This window comes from Notolepis coatsorum (assembly GCF_963971535.1).
Source record: "Notolepis coatsorum genome assembly, chromosome: 2".
NCBI lineage: Eukaryota > Metazoa > Chordata > Actinopteri > Aulopiformes > Paralepididae > Notolepis > Notolepis coatsorum.
This window is the reverse complement of record NC_140166.1, coordinates 52,423,194-52,449,674: the sequence shown is the minus strand read 5'-3', so window position 1 is coordinate 52,449,674 and position 26,481 is coordinate 52,423,194. Positions and strand designations below refer to the sequence as shown.

Genomic DNA, 26,481 nt, shown 5'->3' with positions numbered 1-26,481 from the left:
TCAGGGATGGTTTTTTTATGAGGGGCGTGACTCTGGCTTGTTTTAGGGAGGTGGGGACCACCCCCGAGTTGAGTGAGGAGTTGATGGTTGCAGTTAGGAATGGGAGGATGTCTGGTGCTATGGTCTGGAGGAGTGGGGAAAGTAGCCGGTCCAGCTGGCATGTAGTCGGACGGTTCGACGTTACCAGTGTCAGGGTCTCGGCTTCTGTAATGGGAGAGAAAGATGACAGAGTGAAGGATGAGGTTCTCGATTCAGCATTTGGAATGGGTGGGGGTTGGGAGAAGGAGCTGCGGATGTTCTCCACTTTTTCCTTAAAGAAGATCGCAAAATCTTCGGCAGAGAAAGATGAGGGAGGGGGGGGTGGGGGGGGAGTGAGGAGGGAGGACATGGTAGCATGCAGTTTGCGAAGATTCTTGGCAGAGGCCTCGATCCTATGGTGAAAGAAAGAAGCTTTGGCATTAGTAATGGTTTTGGAGAATGTTAACAAGAGGTTGTGATATGTGTCGATGTCAGCAGTGAGGCGTGACTTTCTATACTTCCTTTCAGCTGCTCTCAGGACCTGTCTTTGTTCTCTCACTGGATCTGTCAGCCATGGACTGGGTGGGGAACGGCGGGCAGGTTTCTCAACGAGGGGACAGAGCTTGTCGAAGGAGGTTGCAAGGGCTGAGAGGAGGGTGGAGGTTGCCATCTCTGTGGAGAGAGCAGAGAAGGTGTCACTCAAAGGTAGAGCGGACAGTATGTCAGAGGAGAGGGTGGAGGGGGATAGGGAGGGCAGGTTGCGTCTGAGTGAGACGGTTTGAGTTGGGGTGAAGACCTTTCGGTTAAGCATGAGAGTTAGTGAGAAGGATATGAAGGAATGGTCAGATACATGTAGGGGAGTTACCGTGGTGTTAATGATGCTGGAGTTACGGGAAAATATGAGATCCAAGGAGTTGCCTGCTTTGTGGGTGGGAGGCATGGCAGTGGGAGTCAGGTCAAATGATTGTAGGAGGGAGACTACTATGACTGACTGAGATGAGTCAGGCAGGTTGAAGTCGCCCAATAGAAGGAGAGGGGTACCATCTTCCGGTAAGGAGCTTAGAAGCATGTCCAGCTCATCTGTGAAGTGATCGAGCGGACCTGGAGGGCGGTAGAGTGTAACAATGGTGAGATTGAAAGGATTAGAGACAGATACTGCATGATATTCAAAAGAGGAGAGTGACAGTGCTGGGAGGGGTGTTAAGTTTGTAGTCCATGAAGGAGATGTCATGAGGCCAGTGCCTCCACCCCGTCTGGAAGGTCGAGGTGTGTGAGTGAAGTTATAGTTTGTAGATAATGCTGCAGGTGTTGATGAGTTATTGGGGGTTATCCAGGTCTCAGTTAGAGCCAGGAGCTGCAGATTTTGACTATGGGCGTAGGCAGTAATGAAGTCAGCTTTCTTGACTGCTGATTGACAATTCCATAAGCCTCCCCGTACTGTGACAGGTGTATTAGTGGCTGTAGGAGGGTAGGATAGATTAGCCGGGTTGCTAGCAAACTGCCGTGGGTGGGTTGAATCTGTTCTGGAGGAGCAGATTGTGGATATGAGACACATTGTGGTGTCAAGAGTGGCAGGGAGGAAGTAGAGGAATAGCAGAGTGGAGTGAAAGATAGGACTAGGGTGTACTTAGCGCTAGGTGGATCGGTGGATCCCTCGGCGTATAACTCCAGGAAAACTCCTCCTCGACGCTTCGCTGACGCTAAGCCAGCAGGCCTTTAAATCCCTATCACTAATTAGTGCTGTCTAACACCTGGCCCTTAATGGGTCACTTAAGGAAACAAAATGGCCGCTTTAAACACGCCCCTTAATCAAGTCAGCTGGTCAGGTCAGCAATCAAGTCTCAGTTTAAAGATATTACTAAATTACTTAAAATGTCTTACCCTGATGCAGTGTAAGTCTCTCAGTGAATGAGCTGTCCTTCCACAACAGAATGTAGTACAGAGTGATTCCAGGAGAGGCTGAGGTTCTGCTTTTAAGCAGTGACAGGGCTCTGAGATCACACTCAGTACACAAGTGCTGTCTTTAAGCAGGAAGCAGCTTTTAATGGGGCACTTAAGGAAACAAAATGGCCGCTTTAAACACGCCCCTTAATCAAGTCAGCTGGTCAGGTCAGCAATCAAGTCTCAGTTTAAAGATATTACTAAATTACTTAAAATGTCTTACCCTGATGCAGTGTAAGTCTCTCAGTGAATGAGCTGTCCTTCCACAACAGAATGTAGTACAGAGTGATTCCAGGAGAGGCTGAGGTTCTGCTTTTAAGCAGTGACAGGGCTCTGAGATCACACTCAGTACACAAGTGCTGTCTTTAAGCAGGAAGCAGCTTTTAATGGGGCACTTAAGGAAACAAAATGGCCGCTTTAAACACGCCCCTTAATCAAGTCAGCTGGTCAGGTCAGCAATCAAGTCTCAGTTTAAAGATATTACTAAATTACTTAAAATGTCTTACCCTGATGCAGTGTAAGTCTCTCAGTGAATGAGCTGTCCTTCCACAACAGAATGTAGTACAGAGTGATTCCAGGAGAGGCTGAGGTTCTGCTTTTAAGCAGTGACAGGGCTCTGAGATCACACTCAGTACACAAGTGCTGTCTTTAAGCAGGAAGCAGCTTTTAATGGGGCACTTAAGGAAACAAAATGGCCGCTTTAAACACGCCCCTTAATCAAGTCAGCTGGTCAGGTCAGCAATCAAGTCTCAGTTTAAAGATATTACTAAATTACTTAAAATGTCTTACCCTGATGCAGTGTAAGTCTCTCAGTGAATGAGCTGTCCTTCCACAACAGAATGTAGTACAGAGATATAATATTGCCGCAAAAATATTGCAATACTATGCTGTATCCCCCTTCCCACACACACACACACACACATTCTGATTGTCCAACACACATACTGTATATGCTGTGGTGGTACATAAATTCCTTATAACAGAATGACTGATTTAATAATAATAATAATAATAAATTTAATTTATAGAGCGCTTCTCAATAACCCGAAATCGCTGACAGTAGGCAGAAAGAAAAGAAAAACAAAGAAACAAAATAAACATAGAACCACAGGGGAAACATGCAGGGGGTCGCTTCCTACAGGCGATATAGGCGGTTGCCTAGGCTAGGGCGCCACCCAGAGGGGGGCGCCAAAATAAAAGAAAATAAAAAAAGTTTTTTATTTTTTATTTTAAATTTTAGATTTTTTTTCTCCGCACAGTTTTAGCGCCTCCTCTATATCTGCAACCATTATTTTTACATTAAAAAAATTCTAACATAAGGGAAAATGAGCCAAAAATCTAAAATGGTCGGTCGGTCTGAGCCTCAGCTTTAGGTGTTCACAGTCAGAACATGCTAGAGCGCTGTGCATTGATGGGTATCGGTCAAGTGTTTATAGAATTAGAGCGTTGAGGAAAGAAAGACTAACGTTAGAGAACTATGAAGAGGCAAAAGCCATCCGACCATCCAGTATAAAAAGAGAAGAAAAGAAGAAGACGAGAAACGTGCCAAAGTGAAAGGTATGCAATTTTGTACAACTTCCAAGACCTGCCACACCAAGAGCTGATGAAGCAAGCAGAGGCACTTGTACACACCTTAAACCATGGAGGGCAATCTGATTTGGATGGGAAGGAGCTGGCTCAGGAGTTGGAACATTTTATGTGATTGATGACTTTGCAGCGAGGAAGGCCAGAAGGATTGCACTGTAAATGGAAACCAGTAGGAGCTACAGGCTAACTGTAACTGAGGGGTACAATTCCCTGACTGTATTGATAAGTATGGTATCATTAAACCACTACCGCTTTATGTACTTTAACTACTGGCCACACAGTACATGATATAGATATGATGAACACTTTCCCACCTGATGAAACCAAGTCCACACAAATGTATCCGTCGAATCTTTAATATATAGCAAAGGGTATATACAACGTTCACGTAATGACATTTATGATTTGAATGCACTTGTAAGGCAAATGAGTATTCGTAGGCAAATCAACATTGAATGTCCAATCTCTGGTTACGCAGGAAGCAAGTATACAACCTGGTTCTTTAGGGAACTATAGCGATGGTACTTAATGATTATAGCTGGATACACTAAAGGGGGTCCCGCTGGTTGTAAGTCAGTAGGGGGGGGGGGGTTAGGAGAGCCGCTGGCGATATCCCATCTGGCCAACGATTTCTTGGGAGAATTCAGAGTGCTGAACACGGTGCCCACAGAACCTTGGTCCACAGATGAATACAGTTGGGCCCTCTTGTAGACGGTAGCTGCCGGTCCACAACGAAGAGACGTGAGGCGACCTCACTCGGGTTAGAGCGCCGTCTCACCTGGACTCCTCTCGGGGGTAGTTCCAACACTTACCAGTGTTGGCTGTTATCCATGGCATAATCAAAGCACCCAAAGCAAGTAGATAATCCAAGCCGTGTAGGGCTCGCCGTCGTCCGGGTAAGGTAATCCAATGTGCAGGTCCACTCGTCCTTGCCCAGAACTCCTCGGATGAAAGCACCACACGTGGTCTGCCCAGCCTGGTTAAGACTCTAGATAACGCGAGGAAAACGATGGGGGTACTGCTCACTTTATAACTCTAACCGAACGATGCACCATACATAATAGACTATTATTAACTTAATAGAAATACGTCCCACTCGACGGTATAGTGCCAAACTATGACAATTCAACTATTAATCCACACGATGTCTCAATGCCATTCTGAGGCCAATTTGACCATACTGCACCACACGTGTATCGTGGGTGAGGCTTAACGTCTTGCCACTAGGTTGGAGGGTAAAGAACTAAGGGCTAAGGGAAGTTCTACTTTACTTGCGCCATATATATATGCGCTGTGAACAAATAGTACCATTCGTATTTCGGCAGACGTATTCCTACGCGGAACCGGGGCTAGTAACGACATGTTCGTCGGCACGATTGAACTTGAACCAAGGGGCTTGGCTGCTGGCGCCAAGTTCTTGTCCAATGAGAGAATGAAACTATTATGGGCTGTTAGTAGACCAAAGGGATATTCAGTGTATATGTACAAGGAATATACAAGGGATATCAAACGATATACAAATACCATTAAATATATATCCATAAATAAATATATATATTCGGTTTAATCTGATCCTTCACAACACTAACCTTGAAGTGTGATGATAGGGAGTGGAATGTAAATAGTTCTTTAGACAAAGTGAATTTGTAATTTTTATTTATTTGTTTGTTTATTTAGCATATTATATTTTGATTATATATGTGTAACATATTTTACAATACATAATTTTCTTTTAAAGCAAATTTGCACGTTATTTTATTGTTTGTTATTGTTATTATTATTATTGATTGTTAGCTAAGTTGTTTGTTTTAATTCTTTAGTGTGCACTTTACATTTCTTCTTAATTTTCTTTGAAAGCAAATTTGCACATTCTTTTATTGTTTGTTATTGTTATTATTAGGGATGCTCGATATTGGCTTTTTTACCGATACCGATATTCCGATATTGTCCAACTCTTAATTTCCGATACCGATATCAACCGATATCAACCGATACCGATATATGCAGGGGTTCCCCCCCCCCCAAAAAACCTAATAATTTCAGGTAACTAATAATTTCACTGGATATATATATAACAAATATTGTTATTGTTTTTTTCTTTTTTTAAACCGATACCGATATTTTCCGATATCACATTTTACTGCCGATATCGGCCGATAATATCGGTCGGCCGATAATATCGGACATCCCTAGTTATTATTATTATTGTGTGTTAGCTAAGTTGTTTATTTGTTTTAATTCTTTAGTGTGCACTTTACATTTATTCTTAGCTCTTGTTCTTGCTTATAAAAAATAAAGGTGCAGTACTTTACTGTATAACTGTTAAAGGGTTAACCTTCTGTGTATTGTCGCAGTGAAAAGGGTTAACCGGTTGGTAGCGCGGCAATGTTTTGATTTATTTTTGGAGGGGGGGGGGGGGGGGGGGGGGGGGCGCAGTGGTGAACCTCGCCTAGGGCGCCAAATGTGCTAGGTCCGCCCCTGGAAACATGGAACAATATGAAATACACAAGAGCCACAATAACAAACATTATTACATGGCGTTTTAACATTCGCCAAAATGCGCTCGGTTGCCCCTGACAGCGGTCAATTATTTCTCGATGATTCACAGCTGTCATGGGCAATGCGCAATAATGAGCGCTGTTAGGGGCAACAGAGCGCTATTGACCAATCACAATCAAGCATTTTGATCGCAGTCACGAAAGCTAAGCATTACCATTATGCACAGCTGCACTACATCAGTGCAATCAGACCTTGGGGGGGAAGGACGGGATGGGTTAATCGCAGATACGAATTGCATGCATGCATCGCATGTGTGCCGATTGATGACCTCGGAGCAGGTCCTAAATTATTATTATTACACCTGCCGGCTGCCGGCGATGACAGAGGAGCCACAGAACAACTGCGTCTGCATTTGATCTCGTCTTGTCGATGGTATAAAATGAATTAGGTATATTGTTAGTAAGTTAGCCATGTAATAAGCGGGATAATGTATAGCTATACTCGGTCATTGTCGCAAAATAATTTACCTTCACTGTAGGCTTGGGCGGTATGACGGTATTACGGTATACCAGGGTATTTAGAAATCCCGACGGTATTGAAAATCAATACCGTCAAAACGGAGTTTTGTTGTAGTGCACACACGCGCCAGCAGAGGGCGAGACCAGTCCTCACTAGTGGAGCGAGCCACGCAGAGCTGGTTGTCTACACACAGGAGGAGGGGAAACCCCGCTTCAGTGGTGGAAATTAAATGAGACACGCTTACCGTTGCTGGTGCTGCTGGCTAACTGGCTATTCTGAGAGCTAACTGAACGGTGTTCACGCTTTACGGTAATGTTGCGACAGTGCTGTGAAAATACCGTAAAGCGCTGTGGTAACGAGAGTGTGTGTTGTTGTTGTGTGTAGGATGCTGCGGGCGAACTGCTACCATTCTGAGAGCTAACGTTAGCACTAGGATGCTGCGGGCGAACTGCTACCATTCTGAGAGCTAACGTTAGCACTAGGATGCTGCGGGCGAACTGCTACCATTCTGAGAGCTAACGTTAGCACTAGGATGCTGCGGGCGAACTGCTACCATTCTGAGAGCTAACGTTAGCACTAGGATGCTGCGGGCGAACTACTACCATTCTGAGAGCTAACGTTAGCACTAGGATGCTGCGGGCGAACTGCTACCATTCTGAGAGCTAACGTTAGCACTAGGATGCTGCGGGCGAACTGCTACCATTCTGAGAGCTTAACGTTAGCACTAGGATGCTGCGGGCGAACTGCTACCATTCTGAGAGCTTAACGTTAGCACTAGGATGCTGCGGGCGAACTGCTACCATTCTGAGAGCTAACGTTAGCACTAGGATGCTGCGGGCGAACTGCTACCATTCTGAGAGCTTAACGTTAGCACTAGGATGCTGCGGGCGAACTGCTACCATTCTGAGAGCTTAACGTTAGCACTAGCATGCTGCGGGCAAACTGGCCATCTCCGTGATTTGTTTACTTGGTAACACGGGTTGCCGCTGATGAAAATGAAAGTCATACCGTCATATACCGTATACCGGGGTATTAGGTAATCAAGGTATGAAAAAAATGATACCGCCCAAGCCTACTTCACTGCGTTTAGAACACCTCGGCTGCGCCTCGGTGTTCCAGAACTCTGTGTCGGTCAATTATTTTGCAACAATGTCCTCGTAGCTATACATTATCCCTTACTTATTACATGGCGTTTTCACATTCGCCGAAATGCTTGCTTGTGATTGGTCAATAGCCCCCCGACAGCGGTCATTATTTTTCAATAATGACCGCTGTGGGACAATAATGACCGATGTGCGCAGCTGTTCGCAATCAAGCCCACATCAGTGCAGCAAATCAGACATACCTGCCGCGGCTGCACTGACAGCGGAGTGTGTGTAGATTACAGCGGAGCCAGAACAGAGGCTGCCCGCGATAATAATAATCACTTTATTTGGGCTGACAGAGCCACAGAACAACTGCGATTTGTCAAATGAATTAGGTATATTGTTAGTAAGTTAGCCATGTAATAAGCGGGATAATGTATAGCTTTACTCGGTCATTGTCGCAAAATAATTGACCTTCACTGACGTTTAAAACACCTCGCCGAAGCGGCTCGGTATTTTAAACTACGTGTCGGTCAATTATTTTGCGACAATGACCTCGTAGCTATACATTATCCCTTACTTATTACATGGCGTTTTCACATTTGCCGAAATGCTTGCTTGTGATTGGTCAATAGCCCCCCGACAGCGGTCATTATTTTTCAATAATGACCGCTGTGGGACAATAATGACCGATGTGCGCAGCTGTTCGCAATCAAGCCCACATCAGTGCAGCAAATCAGACACACCTGCCGCTGCTGCACTGACAGCGGAGTGTGTGTAGATTACAGCGGAGCCAGAACAGAGGCTGCCCGCGATAATAATAATCACTTTATTTGGGCTGACAGAGCCACAGAACAACTGCGATTTGTCAAATGAATTAGGTATATTGTTAGTAAGTTAGCCATGTAATAAGCGGGATAATGTATAGCTTTACTCGGTCATTGTCGCAAAATAATTGACCTTCACTGACGTTTAAAACACCTCGCCGAAGCGGCTCGGTATTTTAAACTACGTGTCGGTCAATTATTTTGCGACAATGACCTCGTAGCTATACATTATCCCTTACATAACAACAGGATGAGGAGGGTGGTTATGTGTAGGGAAGGTTAAATGCTAGGGAGAACAGGTGGGTTTTGAGATGGGATTTGAAGGTGGAGAGTGAGGGAGAGTCTCTGATGGTGTCACAATCAGCCTTTCTATGGCTCCACGAACAATCCCTATGGACTCCTGAACGGTATGAACCATAGACAATCCTCTGCTACCATCCGGCGGCCTGTCGGCGGTACTACAGGCGACCACTCTTTATTTACCTGTAGTTTTGAGTCTGTTGTCTGTCATTGCTAATGTACTCCCTATGTATCTGCTATCGGTCCTGTGTGCTCCCCAGTATGTTCATATGTTCTAGTTAGGGATGCCCCGATCGATCGGCCACCGATCGTTATCGGCCGATAATCAGTATAAATATGCGATCGGTGATCGGTGATAATGCTTTATTTTCGCCGATCGTCAACACAGATCTCACTCGCTGAGTTCTGTCTCAGACACCGGGAGCTGCACACAGTGCTGCGCGTCTGCTCCTCCTCCAGCTCCTCCCGCACGCATGTAAACACGGGTCTAGTCTAGTCTATTGGGACGGGACCTCCATGAGCTAACGTTAGCTACCGTTACAAAATGACCCAGTCAACTATTCACTTTTAGTTTAATACATGATGAGGCATTGTCTAACTGAACGGTATCTAGCCGGCTAGCTACTGATAGCTCCTGATATCAACAAATGCTCCAGCAATAGTCTAGTTATCTAGTACTAGTGTATGATACCTCTGTTAGCTCACGTTAGCTTAGCTCACTGTTCAAAACGAAATGTCCCATTCAACTAAATAGTTCACTGAGGCGTTGTCTTAACGTTATATTTCCGGCTAGCAGTAGCTACAGACAGCTCCTGATATCAATGTCTTATAACACTCATTCGATGCATATTCGAAGCCCGGCTTGCATCGCAGTCACTAACGGGGATAGCTGAGGGAGTAGGGTATATCTGCAGAGCCTAGGGTAAATCTGCAGAGCAGAATGTGATTTGATCAAAGCAGAGTATACACACAGACAGTGGAGATAGCGAGCATTTTGACTTGTTGCGTGGTGGCGTTGTCTCGCAGATAATACAACTACAAGTCTAATTATATAATATATATATTTTATAAAAAAAAAAAAAAATTATAATTTTTTTATTTTTTATTTATTAATCAAAAACGATCGGTATCGGATCGGTATCGGCCGATATGGCTCAAGGCGATCGGTGATCGGTATCGGTGGCAAAAAACTTGATCGGGGCATCCCTAGTTCTAGTCTAGTCCTGTGTTCCCAGTATGTGTATTGATATTCATGTGTCCTAGTCTGTCAGCCCAGCTGTTTTAATTTTTTTTTTCACTTTTTCTCCCATCCCAATTTAGTCGTGCCAATTACCCCCTCCCCTGTCTTGATCGTTGCTCGCATGTGCCCCCCACTGGTCGGTCGTAGGGAGGGTTGATAAATACTATTGCATGTCCCCTCCGATACATGCGGAGTCAGCCAGCCACATCTTTTCACCTGCCAGCACGGACTCTCATTGGCGAGATGTAACGTGTGGGAGGCTCACACTACCCTCGCCATCTCCTGTCCTTGCTGTGCAGGTGCCCTGACCGACCTGTAGGAGTCGCTGTTTACAACGACCAGATTACCACCTATCGACTCCCCTCCCGCTGACTCTGCCAATTGAGTCAGTATGACGGCCGGCCCAAGCCGGAGGCAACGCTGACAGCCGGATTCGATACCGGTGTCTCTCGCGTTGGTGACGAGCACTTAGACCGCTGCACCGCCCAGCTGTTTCTTGTCATAATTAGTGTCTGTATATATACGTGCCGCCCCCTGTTACTAGTGTTGCGCCATTGTTCTGTTCACCCTGTGTATCCTGTGCCTTGTGTTCCGTGAGCCCTGTCTGCCGTTATCCTGTCGTGTTTCTGCATTCCCTGCCGTTCGCGGAATTGCCCTTTACCCTGTATTTCCCTGTGAGTCCGTTCCTGTAACTCTAGTCCCGTTTTCCAGCACTGCTGAGGTTTGGTTTCCGTGTTTTGCAGTTAGCTTTTTGTTTGTACCATGTTTGATTGATTGATTGAAAATTGTATTAACAGACTGCAGAATGGGTACAACTGGGTAACTGTACATTGGATTATCGACAAAACCTTACTTGGTCCCAAGAAGAGGGTCTTGTGTATTATTGGGTTTAATAGGACATTTACTGTACAATGGAGGGGGTTGGGTTAGGACATTTACATCGAATTGCAGTCTCTCGTAGGTGCCCTTTGAGAGTGGTTTTGAAAGTGGGTAGTGATTCACATTCCTTTACAGCTGTGGGTAGGGCGTTCCACATTGATGTGGCATAATTGCTAAACGTGTTTAGTCCCTTGTTTGAGCCTGTTACATCCCAATGTATGTGCTTCCCCAGTGTGTCTTGTTCTCCATTTTGTTTCCTCCCTCCAGCCAGAACCCGTCCTCCACCATTGGTCCCTGCTATGCCTGCCCTTCCATTGGTGGACTACATAGAAGCACAGCACCGATTGGTGGATGGGTTTCAAGACTCCAAGACCCAATCAGAAGCCATCACCCACCACCCAATCATGGATCACCACACACCTGTTAAAACATGGCTGCTCACTTCAGTCACTCTCTCTCTCTGGCATGAGGCCTGGTGCCCTGGTGTGATTTTGTAACCTGGACTTTGATACTATTGCATTTGTTTATTGAAATTCATAAGGACATATATGACATACAGATAGACAGTACTGCTACATCTATACATTTATGACATACCAGATCTACAAATATAGGCTACAGTATTGGGTATACTAGTATACTAGTGAACCACGATTATTTTCAAGAGAAACAAACAGGCAACTAGCTTAGTCAATCTGGACAAATACATTAGGCCTATATTAAAAAAGTAAAGAAAAGCTGTTCAAATGCTTGATTGATTGATTGAAAATGTTATTAACAGGTTGCAGAATGGGTACAATACAGTACGGCTCAATACACAATTGTTAAGCGGATGCAGACCAGAGAAAGACTTTCATCTTGTTTACATCAGGGTCCCCCATTTTCAATTCATAGTGACATTTATGACATACACAACATACATGACATCATGACATTTATGGCATAGGGACATACATGACATACAGGTATATAGTACTGTTACATTTGTGACATATACGATATGCAAATATACAGTACTGTTACCCATAGATCCTGACAGAGAGTATATACATATGATGGGGGTGGGTGGGTGGGAGAGAAATATACATATGGTGGGGAGGAGACTGTACATTAGAAGGGGGTGTGTGGGTGGGAGAGAAATATACATACGGTGGGGAGAGAATATATACATACGTGGGGAGGAGACTGTCTATTAGGAGGGGGTGGGGGTGGGGGGTTTGGACATGTAGCAAATGTATCTTATCAAATAGGGAATTTGAGATGCATTTGGAGAAACTTTCTATAACCAGTGTATGGCAACATAACAGTATAAAACAAATGTCTAACCAGTTAATACAACTATAGTCGTTTTCTTTGTTGTGTGGGTGAATGAGTAGAGTATAGCCTATAGGTTGTGAGTAGAGGTAAGACCTAGGCGGGTTTGACCTGTCATAAACCTATGCGCTATCAGACACCAAAATATAATTTAATAAATTAGATAATAAAGACAGTCACCATTGTGTCCGGAGACTGTCTTGGTTCAATAATACGTGATGTGCATGCCATCTCACTAATTAGGTTGTAGTCATCATAATCTAAAAAGTGAATAAAACTAGTAGGCCTATATTATTGTAATATACAATCTTATGAACTTTAGGAATTCTCTCCTAATCATTCTGATATTGATTTAAATATTTAGTAACATCAGGAAATCTATTATAATCAATATGTGTGGGAAGGCAAATGTTTTTCATGTCATAAATATGTAATGCTATTTTAATAATACTATATAATATGTAGTAGTACTATATCTGTAATACTGATCAAGTTCAAGTCCATCATTTCAGTGATGTGAGAGGCAACATGAGGCTTCTCACTTGTTACTGTGATGGAGGAGCGACCAGCACACAGCCGAATTTCAATTTTTGTTTTGTTTTATGTAAGGTACATGTACATTATAGTGAGATTAGATAGATAGATACTTTATTAATCCCCTTGGGGAAATTCAGGGTATCTCGCAGCTCACACAGTATACAGACATTGACAGTTCTCATTCAGTTATTACACGTTATGTCTGCATCATGAATTAAAAATAAGCACATGATAAAATTCAATTAAATCATATCCATCAATATTAATAGGAGCGTGATTAGATAAAAGCAGGTGTATAAAACAGTGTATAAAAACAGGTGTAAAAACAAGTGTGTGGGTCAGAGGTCAAGGTCCCCCGCACTATATTACGCTGTTGTACAGATTGTGCTATAATACAGTCAAATAGTGGCTAGAGTCCTTGATTATTCTCTTAGCCTTGGCGCTCACATTTTGTAGTTATTATCTCTCTGCTCTGACTGTGGGGGAGGCAGTTGGCTGTGCTAAAAAGAAAATGACAGTAGAGTTTTCTGACACGGTAGAGAAAAAAATCGATATTGTGTTGTAACTTAAAAATGGCTGTTTTGCTTTGATACACTGTATCAGTTGTCCGTTTTTTTCCCCTTTCTTTATTTATTTGAAAATGAATGCCATATATATTGTCTGATAGGGGAACGCATTAGAGAGAAGATTGTGGATTTTTACACTTCGTAACCATACGATATGAAAATCACAAAGTTTCCCCCTCCCAATAATGTTCTGATCCGATCCATTAAAGTTAGTGTTTGTTATCAATCAAAGCGCAATCACAGTCGTTAGACGTAAATCAAATAGCTTGTGTGTGTGTGATCATGTTGAGAGGAGCTCTTTGACAATACTCACGAATGTCAACAATATCTAGACTAGAGTGAATTCGACACAAACACCTGTGCACTTGACAGACCCGAGGGGGGATTATTGTGCCTGGATGATGTTGACTGGGAACACAACCATGTGTTAATGTCGTCTGTTTTTATTTCTGGTCCCACACACTGGCTCATGGTGTTTTATTTAGCAAAATCCCCAGTCTTCACACCTAGCGTTTATTGACTATTTTTTGTGTGCATTAAACAGATAAAAAGTTACTATTACATACGATAGTTGCGATCACAATCTGCGCTGTTGGGGAATAAAAAATAACCAATAAATCAAGGGACAATCAATCTGTTATTAGTACATTTAGAAGCTTAAAATAAAATTTAAAAACGTTTACTTACTTCCATGAGTCCTCTTAGACCTAGAATTAAGAGCAATACAAAGGTTCTACCCTGCAAGTTTTCCGTTTGGCAACGAGTGGTTTGCTGCTGCTGCTGAGTCAAGTGGCGAGAGGAATTTAGACTCCAGTCAATAAATAGCTATCATAGCTGACGTCACTCAAGTCACACGAGATTGATTGATTGATTGAAAACTTTATTAACAGATTGCAGAATGGGTACAGTATACAGTACAGCTCAATACACACAATTGTTAAGGGGATGCAGACCAGAGAAAGACTTTCGTCTTGTTTACATCAGGGTCCCCCATTTTCAATTCATCATAACATACATGACATACAGATAGACAGTACTGCTACATCTATACATTTATGACATACCAGATTTACAAATACAGTACTGTTTGTGATACAAAAAGAGTCTAAACAAGAGAGTATACATTTGATGAAGAAACTGTACATTGGAGGAGGTTGGGTAGGTGGGGTGGGGTAGGGGGGGGGCTGTACATTGGAGGTGGTTGGGTGGGTGGGGCCTGGGCTGGGGGTTGGGTAGGCGGGGTGGGTAACTGTACATTGGATTATCGACGAAACCTTACTTGGTTAGAGGGTCTCGTGTATTACTGGGTTAGGACATTTACTGTACATTGGAGGGGGTTGGGTTAGGACATTTACAGGGGCCAGTTTCGAATTGCAGTCTCCCGTAGGTGCTCTTTGAGAGTGGTTTTGAAAGTGGGTAGTGATTCACATTCCTTTACAGCTGTGGTATAGGGCGTTCCACATTGATGTGGCATAATTGCGAAACGTGTTTACGGGGTTGCATCAGGTTACAATGATTCCTGAAAGCATAAATTTAAATCAATCTTTTTTTGTCACGTTCCTTAGTGGTGTAGTGTATCTTGTAGACCAGGCCCATTGCAAGTTGCTGTACTCTGTCGTAGCCTAAGCCATCCTAGGTTGTCAAAGTGGGCAGGGGTGAGGTGGGTTCTTCTATAGGAGTCAGGTCAAGCAGTAGTCTGACCAGTTTGTTTTGTTCATTGATTACATTGCAGTTTTGCTATACCTTTTTTTCATTATTATGTCCTGTTATCCCATACCTTCTTGGGCCATCATGAGTTGATAATGACCACCCCCAACTCAGCCCCGTTTGGCCTCAGGGGCAAAAAAAACTCTTTTTGGGAAAAGCTTCTGGCGAAATTATGTAATTACAAATATGAGGGTACTGCAACTGCATAAATAATGGTCAGATAAGTCTGAAACTTTGCATGGTGTATCCTGACACATAGGGGAAAGTATCAGAATAATACTCTGGGGCTTACTACCTTTCTATTGTCAAATATCACCCTCAGAATTCCCCAATAGACAAAAGAAATGTCTGTCCGCCTGACAAATTGTCATCAAAAGTGATCATTTTCAAGTATTTTATTATACATGTTGCTGCCTCACATGGATATGAAAAACATCCCACATTTATCAATTTAAGTCCAAGACGACCTTTCTATCCAGAGGATTACACCTGCTATGACCAAAGTTCTCCATTGTACCTCAAATCGAGAAAATAGAACATTCAAGCATTACCCTTATTTCTTCTCTTTTTTTTCTCCCTTATTTTTTATATCTAAAAAATATATTAAACAAGAGTTGAGACTTAACTCATTCCGGGCCAACAGCGCCCTCTGCTGATGGCCCTTCCGTGCCAACGCTATATCCAATGGAGAATAGGACTTATTTGCGAGTGCATAAAACATAAAAATATAATAGCAATAGATCTAAATAACACAGTGATTGTCAATGAGTTGCTTCCAGTCAGCATGCATGAAATAGATAATTTTTTCATACTACATTTCCCTTTTATACCGTGATGAATATCAATATATATCTAGGGCTTTCTCTCTCATCTCAATAAACTCCAGCAAATTGAGCTTAAATGTATTTCCTTAGAAAGCGTGCCATTTGTCGCTTGATTTATGAATTGTTTTCAAATAAATGCTAGATTATCGATAGTAAATGTGTCCTCATGCACGAAGAGAAGCGGGGTCTGAAAAATCGCTTCTCCGTACTTTGGTCGGCGCGAACCTCACACACACACACAACATCTGATTACCCCAAGATTCGTAACATAAAGGCCTTAGCTCACATCTGATGTCATGCAAAAAGATTAATCCAATTCCTGATCGCCATTCCAAATATCGATCGCGTCCATTGATCCAACATTATAGTCCAAAACACATAATCCAAGCTGCCCCCCTGACTCGACCAAGCTGCAATAGTATCCAGCTGCATGCCCGAGAAGGGAAACCCGGACCGGAGTTTTTTTTTCTGATGCACATACCCAGCCAATCCAATCCAATGATGTGCAATACCATCCGGGAGACGATAGGCGGCGGTATTTGCCCTTTTGCGAGCTCAGACCCATTCCCAACGATAACATCAGGTTGGATGGATGAAAATGAATGAATATCGCTAATAAAAGAAATAACGATTAAAACCTGACTATACTCGTGATTGGCACAGAAGCGATGGCGAGTTAACCCGACTATACTCGTGGTTGGCACTGAATGGGTTAAGTAATGTAATGCTATACTTTCTGAAGTTAATTACATGAAAAGTGAACAATGTTACGCCCCCTGGTGGACCAGGGTATCACAGTGCAACATAAAGCAGTGCTAACCGGGTTACACACACCAACCAACCAAAACCCTAGCCCCTTTCGTGACTGTGATGCACGCCAACAAGGTTTTGCCGAGTGAATCCACAGTCCCTTGCTCCTCAATAGGAAACCACCCTAGATTTACCATGAAGAACTGGTCCTACCCAAACCGTTCGTTATACAAGTATCACAGAGAAATTTCAAAGGTACTCAACTACTCACAGTTGCACAAGGGTCTTGGACAGATAATCGCAATGGTTTGAAAGCTCGGCGTTGTTAATAAACATTTAAAAAAAAATAGGACCTCATTAGACAACTCCTCAATACCCATGGCTTTCTTCAGTTTCACTCTGTCCTAGTCCCTTTCGTGACTGTGATGCACGCCAACAAGGTTTGGCCGTCACTTGCTCCTGTTTATTAGCAACACCAAGTTTTCAAACCATCCCGTATTTTTGTGTGAAACCCTCGTGCAACTGTGAGTACCTTTGACATTTCTCTGTGATACTTGTATAATGAACCGTTCGTCCAAAACCAGTACATCATGGTGAATATTGCTTGCGTTCCTATTGAGGAGCAAGTGACTGTTTTAACGGCCAAACCTTGTTGGCATGCATCAGTCACGAAAGGGGCTAGCTCTGTCCACTACACTCTGTACCTCGTCTAACGTAATGTCACCGTTTGATCATTCACAACCTGTAGGGATATTGCTCATCCCAAGTTCGGCCTCACATTTTAACTTACATATTTCTATCAGGAAACCATCAACAAATAAAGGGTGACTGACTACTACAGGCATATAGGCTACTATAATCGGTTTCCCACTTTTTCAGAATCGGCTGTTTCAAAACATGATTCACCGTTGTCCAATACAATCTCCATTTGGACTGTCTGGTTCTTTTTGGGGCCTAGTTTATTTATTTATTTCCAAAATTGCTGGGGATTACTGACCTGTATTTGTTCTATATGGAGAGCTTGTCCTCTCTTGAAACGTCGTTTGAAAAATCTGAGTTTCTTATCAAATTTGGTTTGTCAAGCTTTAAAATCATTCAGTAAGTCTCTTCTCACACTCTGTTCCTTGCATTTTAGAAAATATTTTTCGGCTGCACTTAAATTAAGCCATATAGCCCATTTAATTCATTATTCCAATAAGGTTGTTTGGTCTTATAATACTTTTTGGGCGTACAGCCTTTCTTTATAGCACAGTGTCGACCAATTTCTTTATGCAGAAAACTACATAAATTATTGTAACAAGAGATCAATATTCTCCTGGTTTTTCGGACCGTTATTCAAGAGCTCCATGACATCTAGTAGAGCCCCCCAGCAAATCTCAGAGGAAAGAAAATGAGCTGGCAGGTGTCTATTACATAGTTTGATTTGCTGCGGGGGTTCAACCGTGCTCTGGATATTAACTGAGTCACCGGCCTGAAAGTGTAGGCAATGGCATAGTACTGAATGGTCAGGTAATCTACTATGGATATCAATAAGATTCACACCTTCAGAGCCAACAAGTTCAGATGGTGTATAAACACTAAATTCAATGCATGATTTCAAGTCAACGTGAGGAGTTACAATGTAGTCCACAACAGCTTTCCCCTTTATAGAAATTGAAGTGAAATTGTCTTATCTTACTACATGTCTTGTGTATGTATGTGACTACTAATACATTTCTTGAATCTTGAAAACATTGAATACCTTATTTCATTGTAGTAATTAATAAACAGATTTTCAGATGGGTGCAATGCAACAGTATCTAAACCAGTCAACATGCCAAAGAAACTACGACTAGATGATGAAGACTGGACAGCTGGCCAGAGTTCTTCAAAGAAGAAGAATCAGCCACCACCTCAGCCCTCTCTGGAAAACTGCATACTGCATGGTTGCAAGGGGACAGTAAATCACAATTTCATACCTTGGTCTTCTAAGGCTGATCCACTAAGTGGATTTACTGCTATCCATGATATGAAAAAGAAACTTCAGACACAAACGTTTGATTGTGGTGGTATGCAAAATGTTTGTGAATCAATTCCTGATGAATTGTCTTCCGATTGTGGATATATTTTACATGTGTGGTAAAAAATCAAGCACTTTAAGGACCTTGTGTCTATCTATCTAGAACCCTGTTCATATATATATATATGAAAAATATAGTATTTATTTATCCATCTTATCACTCCACATCATTTCCGCACAAAGCAAAGTGGGTCTGGTTTCTTAAAGGGTAAAAAAAAAGCAATCATTTATTATACATTATGTACATCAAATATTTTGTTTAACAAAACGTGGATTAAACGGATGCAAATGTGACTAAATGACATTCTCTTTCTTGCAAGTCATCGACCATCGTCTATACAGCTCAACAGGTAGCATTCCGATGGCTTAGTCGATAAAAACATACAATTATTAACAAGCATTTCTCAAAGTGATCTTCCTTATGCAAGACAGAGAAGAGACAGATGAGACGAGAGACAGTGTCCTGCAGACGGACATAAGTACAAAAAAAGCCAGTGAAACAGGATAAACATCTTCCAACCCAAACACCCCACTGACCAACATAACATACTGCACACACACACTTTATAGACCTCCTCCCTCTTTACAACATGTACACAAAAGGTCCATTCAGCCGCCATATTTCACACTCTCTCCTGGAGGAGTGGAGGGGAACAGCAGAGGAAGCCTCAATCTCAGAACTCGGTACATCTTATTCCTATGGTCTTAACCCTTTCACTACCAAACTACAGAAGGTTAACGGCACAGGAAGTCCTTCATTCCGACAGCCATCAGACTTTACAACGCATCACTGTGCCTCACTGCATCACTGAGCACAGGGTGACAGTTAACATCTTCCTGGACTTTTAAAACAACATTGTTCAATATTACACTTACTGTAGATTTCTGTAGATTTTTACTGTATATTTTATATTAGAATGTATATACATAACATAGGAAATGTGAATCCCGGGCCGTATTTTATTATTATTATTTTATTCTTAGGCTTATTTTATTCTTTATTCTTAGGCACATTTTATTTCTTATTCTTATTCGTGACTGTTTTGTCTACCTAAATGTTTACTGTGAGCGATTTGTAGTGCCAAATTTCCCTCGGGATGATTAAAGTATTTCTATTATGCATAGAAGAAGACAACACAACACAGTAATAATAATAATAACAATAATGACGGTGAAAATAATAAAAACAGAACATAGACAATAAAATGACATCAACACAAACATTACAAAAGACATTTCATAAAACAATACAACAAGAGAACGGCTCAGACAGTGTGTGTGTGTGTGTGTGTGTGTGTCATAGCTGTCAACATTTCGTTTTGAGAAAACGTGCACGTTTTAGCCCCGCCCCTTCTCCTGGCCCCGCCCCTCAGCCCGCCCCCTCCAACCCGGCCCCGCCCCCTCCCAATGGAGCTGCCTCGTCGCTGCCATCTGCTGGTCAAAACCTGTATGTACCCAGCCATTTCGTTGTAGGGTAAACTTTTCCTACTTAGAGTGTAAATGCTATGTAAATTATGGTTTTGTTGAACATTTGTATTTCACAGGAGAGAAACTGTATTCAAAGAAAGCTATTAAAATAGTCTTTGAATCTAAATATACTTTCTTTGTGTTGATTTTACATTAATTCCATGATTTTACTCAAGTAAATATCTGTTACAAGCTTCGGTTTTATGTAGAAAAATGCTGTTTTTAATCTAGATTAATCTAGATTGATTACAGAAAATTGTGAGATTGATTAGTTAATTTTTTTTATCTATTGGCGGCGCTGGTGTATATATTATATATATATATATGTGTATGTGTATATATGTAATGTGTGTATATATGTCAGAGAATCAGCCCCTTGCGTCCTTAGTGTAAAGCATATGACATGGTGTATGTTTGTTCATTGATGTGACAGTGTCTGGCAACATACTATTGATGAATTGAAAATGGGGGACCCTGATGTAAACAAGACGAAAGTCTTTCTCTGGTCTGCATCCCCTTAACAATTGTATGTATTGAGCTGTACTGTACTGTACCCATTCTGCAATCTGTTAATAAAGTTTTCATTCATTCATTATTTTTATTTCTTTGTGTTTGTGATTTGTCTTGATGTGTTTGTGAAACTATAAAAGCAATCAATCAATGTATTACCATAGTGTCTTTATACCTTCATCACTGTAGGCTACATATTAATACTACAACTCGTTAAAGCTATAAAAAAATACCTATGGTCATTAATTTAGCAGTGGAAATATCATTTTGGAACAGTGTGTCTACAGAGAAATGTGAGATAGAAAAAAAGCCAATGCGATTTTGTGTTTTTCCTCAATAGCCTATCTCTGCAATGCCTGCGAGTTACCAGTAACTGTCATACCATGACAATTCACGACAACTTTTAAAACGGATCAATTATTATTTATAAATCGCATTCAGGAAATTGGGCGTCAGAGTGAAGGAGGGGGACGCCGAGGCGCAGAGCAAACGGCTGTTCACCAAGACATTTACACATTCCTTCCTGCATCACATACACAGTAACTTTGTATTGTTTTATCCACAGAAGATTTGCAAACCCTTTGTTCCAGAGACAAAAGCCACAGAGTGGGCAATCAAGAGACACTGGCTAAGTTGACTTGACACCCTCGGTGCCGCATCAGTCTCTCCCCTGAGCTCTGAGCAAATCCGCTCGCTGTTCTGTTCTTATTCTTCTTCGGCTCGAAACCGTCTCCCGGTCTGACTTCCTGTGATAACGGTCTAATCTACACTGCTGCCACCTGTCGTCACGGAGGAGAATTGCACCCATTTTGTAAAAAAAAAAAAAAATAATAATTAGTACAAAATACGTACCAATCCGTGCGCCGTAAAGACGGCGTGCAGAGGGTCGAAATACAGGAGAATCCCGGTAAAACCGTGCGTGTTGACAGCTATGGTGTGTGTGTGTGTAGTATTGAAGGTAGTGAAAGGGTTAAGACAGACCAAAAATCAACAATACCAAAAATCACCCAAATCTAATAACTAAAGTGTTAACTCAAATTGGTGATGTCATTGGGTATTTGGTTTGAAGCTGCTCCATAGACAATGAATTTGGGGTTAGATGGCAAAGGTGAGATGGCTGAGAGCACCCAAGGGGAATGTCTGTTTAACCCTTTCACTACCACACTACAGACGATTAACCCTTTCACTACCACACTACAGACGGTTAACCTTTCACTACCACACTACAGATTGTTAACAGTCTGTAGTGTGGTTGTGAAAGGGTTTTAACCCTTTGTCGTGTGGCAGTGAAAGGGTTAACCTTCTGCATTGTCTCAGTGAAAGGGTTAACCCTTTGGTAGTGAAAGGGTTAAGCGTCCTCGTAGACGAGCTGCACCATCACCCGATCCTCCAGAGCCTCGTTCTCCCTGTAGACGTACATGGTGGGCGTGTCCTGGACGGACGGGCTAGCGTCCCCCCTCTCCTCCCCTCCCCTCTCCTCCTCTGCCATCAGGTGGTTGTGGGAGGTCACGCAGAGGTCGTGGTCCTGAAGAGAGGCGGGGTAGCGAAGCGAGGATCTCTCGATCCGAACGGAGCGCCGCACCGGGGTGAAGAAGCGCACCTCCTGGCCGTTGACGCGCACCGGCTCCCTCTGCTGGCTACGGAAGCCACTGCGGGCAGAGCAGAAAAAAACAGAAATCAAAGATGTTATTCCTTTTGAAATACCAGGGTTCCCACAGACATTGAAAAATTAAAATGAAAACGACAAAATCCGCTGAGCGGTTCTCGAGTTACATGCCGATATGTGAGGCGTGCGACTCCCGAGGCTCTAGCTCCGTCAATCATTTGGCGATCTCGAAAATGATTGGACAGGGTTGTAATCAATGAGTGTGGCTTTCCAATGATACACGACGTGGGGATGAGCGAGTCAGGGATCTAGGTGAGAAGTCACGAGCGAAAACAGGACGAGAAAGTAGGGCTGGGCGATAAAACGATAACGATAACTATATCGATAAATTATTTCCTCGAAATAAACATGAAACGTGGTCGCAAAGTTTCGATATATCGATTTTCCAAGCTTGGATATGAGCACACGCACTAACAACCAATCAGTGAAGGAGATGGCGGACAGCGGAAGGAGACCCGCGCTGCACCTCTGGGTAGAGAGGTAGGACTCAAGGAGTAAACATGGCTGGCTAGGATAATTAGCTTGCACGCCGCTATTTTATAGTTCACGTGCCGAGTGGGTGTGTGGCGTGAATTCTGATGCCACGGTTATAGTAGTGTGGGGTATACGGTGGACGTCGTTGCAATGTATTGGGGCGAAACAGAGTATTTTAGGGTCATATTTAGTACTTTGTAAACCAGGCTGGCTAGGCTAATTAGCTTGCACGGCGCTATTTTATAGTTCACGTGCCGAGTGGGTGTGTGGCGTGAATTCTGATGCCACGGTTATAGTAGTGTGGGGTATACGGTGGACGTCGTTGCAATGTATTGGGGCGAAACAGAGTATTTTAGGGTCATATTTAGTACATTGTCATGGGATACACCGCTTGTCGGCTAACTGCTAACGTGCGCGGACTGATGATGACATCAACTCGAGACATTCGCAGCAGCAAAACAAGTCTATTAATAGCCCGTCCATCGGCGCCGGGCATAAGAAGTTAATTAAACTTGACAGACATTATATCGACGATAATTAACGATATAGAGTTATATGAAAATAATTTTATAATTTTATCGCAATAATGTTTTTGGCCATATCGCCCAGCCCTAAGAGAACGAACCGCCGAATGCATTGGAGTCAATAGTTATTTTTCTTTTATTATATAGTTTACCAAAATCGTTCCTAATCACTCATTTCTGAACGGATTTTTATGAAATTTGGACATGTACTACATAAGACCTCACGCTATGGACCCATTATGTTTTCCAGCACATACCAATTTCTTGGGGAAATAAGTCTATATTTGGATATTGTTACTACTCCAGAAAAACTTGAGTAAGTACGTTTTTCTACAACTCAAGTTCAGACCTATGTTACTCTATTTCATTAGCACTAAAAGTGATCTCTCTTTATTGTATCAGAAACTTCAGAATGTTATCTTTCAAAAGAGACCAGGCTTATGCATGTGCTATAAGTATATAGTATTTTAGTTTGAAAAAAAAGTATACAGTCCTCAAAAAAGGAAAAAGAAATTGCCACTTTTTGGGGCGCCTGTTAACTCATTCAGCGCCAATCACGAATAAAGTCGGGTTATCTTACCAGTGGTTGAGCGCCAAAACCAAAGAAAAGTCGGGTTTTCGATCGTTTATCGGTTTTTCTTTTATTCGATTTTAATATTCTATACCAGGGGTCAGCAACCTTTTTGACATGAAGTGCCAGTTTGAAATATAGTTGTAACTAGTGTGCCATATCAACAATATTCCATGCATCGTAATTTTTTCTCTCTCATAATCAGGTATTTTCTAACACATTGACCGTCATAAACGTCGTACGACGGGTTTGCTGGTCATGCGAATTCTGCCAAAGCACGGCATACTACGTTATTGAGATCATATTTAATTTTTCCGCCATGGTATTCATAATTCCGCCACCCAGCCTCTGCTGAGACAGTGGGACTCTGCACAACAGTGCAACGCTTCAATACCGCCACCTGGTGGATGATCTGGCGAGTTACAACCGGAAATGGATCTGGTGATCTCGGTGCATCTGGGAAATCCGTCCGGCAGTCACATATTGTTGCGGGACTCTAGACACACATCCGTGTATATGGATCGCTGCCATAACTCAATAATCGATATGATTTGGGCGTTTATTGCGCCATACAAACCGGAAATGGATCTAGTCCAGGGGTGGCCAACCAGTCAGAGACTAAGAGCCACAAAAAAATGACTGTGGTACCACAAAGAGCCACACCATATACCAGCGTTTCTCAACCTTTTTTTTCAGTCACGGCACCCTTCATGTGTTTATAGGTCTCACCCTCTGGCCTCTGAAGTTGCTAATGTCTTTTTTATTTGGGCCTCACAGGGTTAAAAGTACCCTGTGAGACCCACGATTGCAAAATTACAAAATCACTTTTAGCCATTTAAAAAAATAATGTTTATTTAAAAAATGTTAAAGGGGAACTATTAACTATTATACTACTATTTACTATTTCTTTCACTATTTGGGCACTTTTACACAATTCCTGTGAGTCTATGGAACACCTAGGTTTTTTTTTTTTTTTAAATGCATTGTTTTGTATTTCTAATCAAGTACTAAAAACCGCATTTTTCTACCTCAAGATCTTAAGCCGTTTTGAGGCTGGGCTCCAACCACTGTGTGGCCTGGTGCCAACTGCCACATCAACTGCCACATTATTATGCAGCTGAGAAATCTCTGACATCACAGATATGCACATTTTCAGATGATTCAGTTCAGTGAGGGTGAATATTGTGAGAGGAGAATTGGAAGAATTCGCCAATATGAGAATTAGAGACATATATGCTATTAATATAAGTCCACATAGCTAAGAAACAATGGTAAACACTGAAAAAAGCCATTTATAAGATAGTTCCCCTTTAAGCACATGTATAGTCAATTGGTCCTGTTGTTCAGCCTCACAATGCTATTTGATAGTAAATGTGTTTATATGTCCCACCCTCTGGCCTCTGAAGTTGCTAATTTCTTTTTAATTTGGGCCTCACAGGGTTAACCTCTTAAGCCCGAGATATACAGTAAAAGTGTATATTTTCAGCATTATGTTTGTTTACCAATTATTTTAACTGTTATTAGTGAAATATAAGATTATAGAAATCTCAGGGCATTGAGTCGGAAACCGGCGCATATTGACAGGAGGAAGTGGCACAGCCAAAAGTGAGTGTAGTCTTTTGAAGGAAGAGACTCAGGGCTTTCAAATTTCGAAAAACTACCCTACCCAGCTCACACCAGCCCCTGTCAATCATCTGACTTCTGGATTTACTTTTTAATTTCTCTTATTTTTTGGGATTATCTCCCACAAACCTGAACGTTATTGCCATAAAACAGAACGCAGTTAGTATCTCTACCTTTCTGTGAACGTCTTGCAAAAAACGGTGTTGCAATATGATGAAAAATGGTGGAGAAATTTACATTATAAAAAAGATGGCAGAATTCAGTACTGTATCTACAAAACCTTCTGTTTAATCATCTTCCCTTTATTCATTTGCTTAGATTTTTCAGGTCTGGTCAATTTTAGCATGGTGTTATTTACAGTCAAAGATATATTTTTTTTTAAATAGAATTGATATTCTCCTTTGGTTCATTACAATTTACTCAAGCCTAGTAACAGACACACTATTTCTGACACTGATCCATATGTCCCTAGATTCAGATACCAAGAACATGCAAATGGACCATTTAAAAAAAAATTGTAAATGTTTATTCTACGTCATTATGGAATGAGTGACATAAAAAAAAAAAGGTAAAAAAAAAAAAAGGTAAAAAAAAGAAAAAAAAATATTTTTTTTTATGGGTGGAAGAGCCGCACATTGACGGGCAAAGAGCCGCATGCGGCTCGCGAGCCGCGGGTTGGCCACCCCTGATCTAGTCGATCGACGTCAAATAAGTGGGATCTTTTTCCTCCAGTCTCATCGGCGAACGGTAAGAGGACAGTAACGTTATTTTCAAGGCGATTGTACATTTCTTTATTTACAAACCATATGATCAATAAATCAACCCATACTACATAAAGCATTTACTGACGATCACGGAATTATAAACGACCCCCCCCCGTTCATCCGCGCATGATGAGTCATAACGTTTAGGATCATGTACAGTTGAAATTTTTAATATAGCGTGTATCAAACGGCAGTTGATAATCTATATAATGCGTTTATGCCTATAATTC

At 42.1% G+C, this 26,481-nt stretch overlaps 2 protein-coding genes across 2 annotated transcripts in view; both read right to left on the bottom strand.

Moving 5' to 3' along the window:
- The window catches only part of LOC311223189 (uncharacterized protein), a 43,888-nt gene extending 29,816 nt beyond the window's left edge, over window positions 1-14,072 (bottom strand). Inside the window, exon 1 of the mRNA XM_084307950.1 lies at window positions 14,000-14,072. Within this exon, the coding sequence (XP_084164076.1) occupies window positions 14,000-14,005 (6 nt within the window). The 5' untranslated portion in view covers window positions 14,006-14,072. The remainder of the gene's footprint in view (window positions 1-13,999) is intronic.
- A 5,987-nt stretch (window positions 14,073-20,059) lies between these two features.
- ckap2l (cytoskeleton associated protein 2-like) overlaps window positions 20,060-26,481 on the bottom strand; it is an 81,124-nt gene continuing 74,702 nt past the window's right edge. The window contains exon 9 of the mRNA XM_084307995.1: window positions 20,060-22,278. Within this exon, the coding sequence (XP_084164121.1) occupies window positions 21,978-22,278 (301 nt within the window). The 3' untranslated portion in view covers window positions 20,060-21,977. The remainder of the gene's footprint in view (window positions 22,279-26,481) is intronic.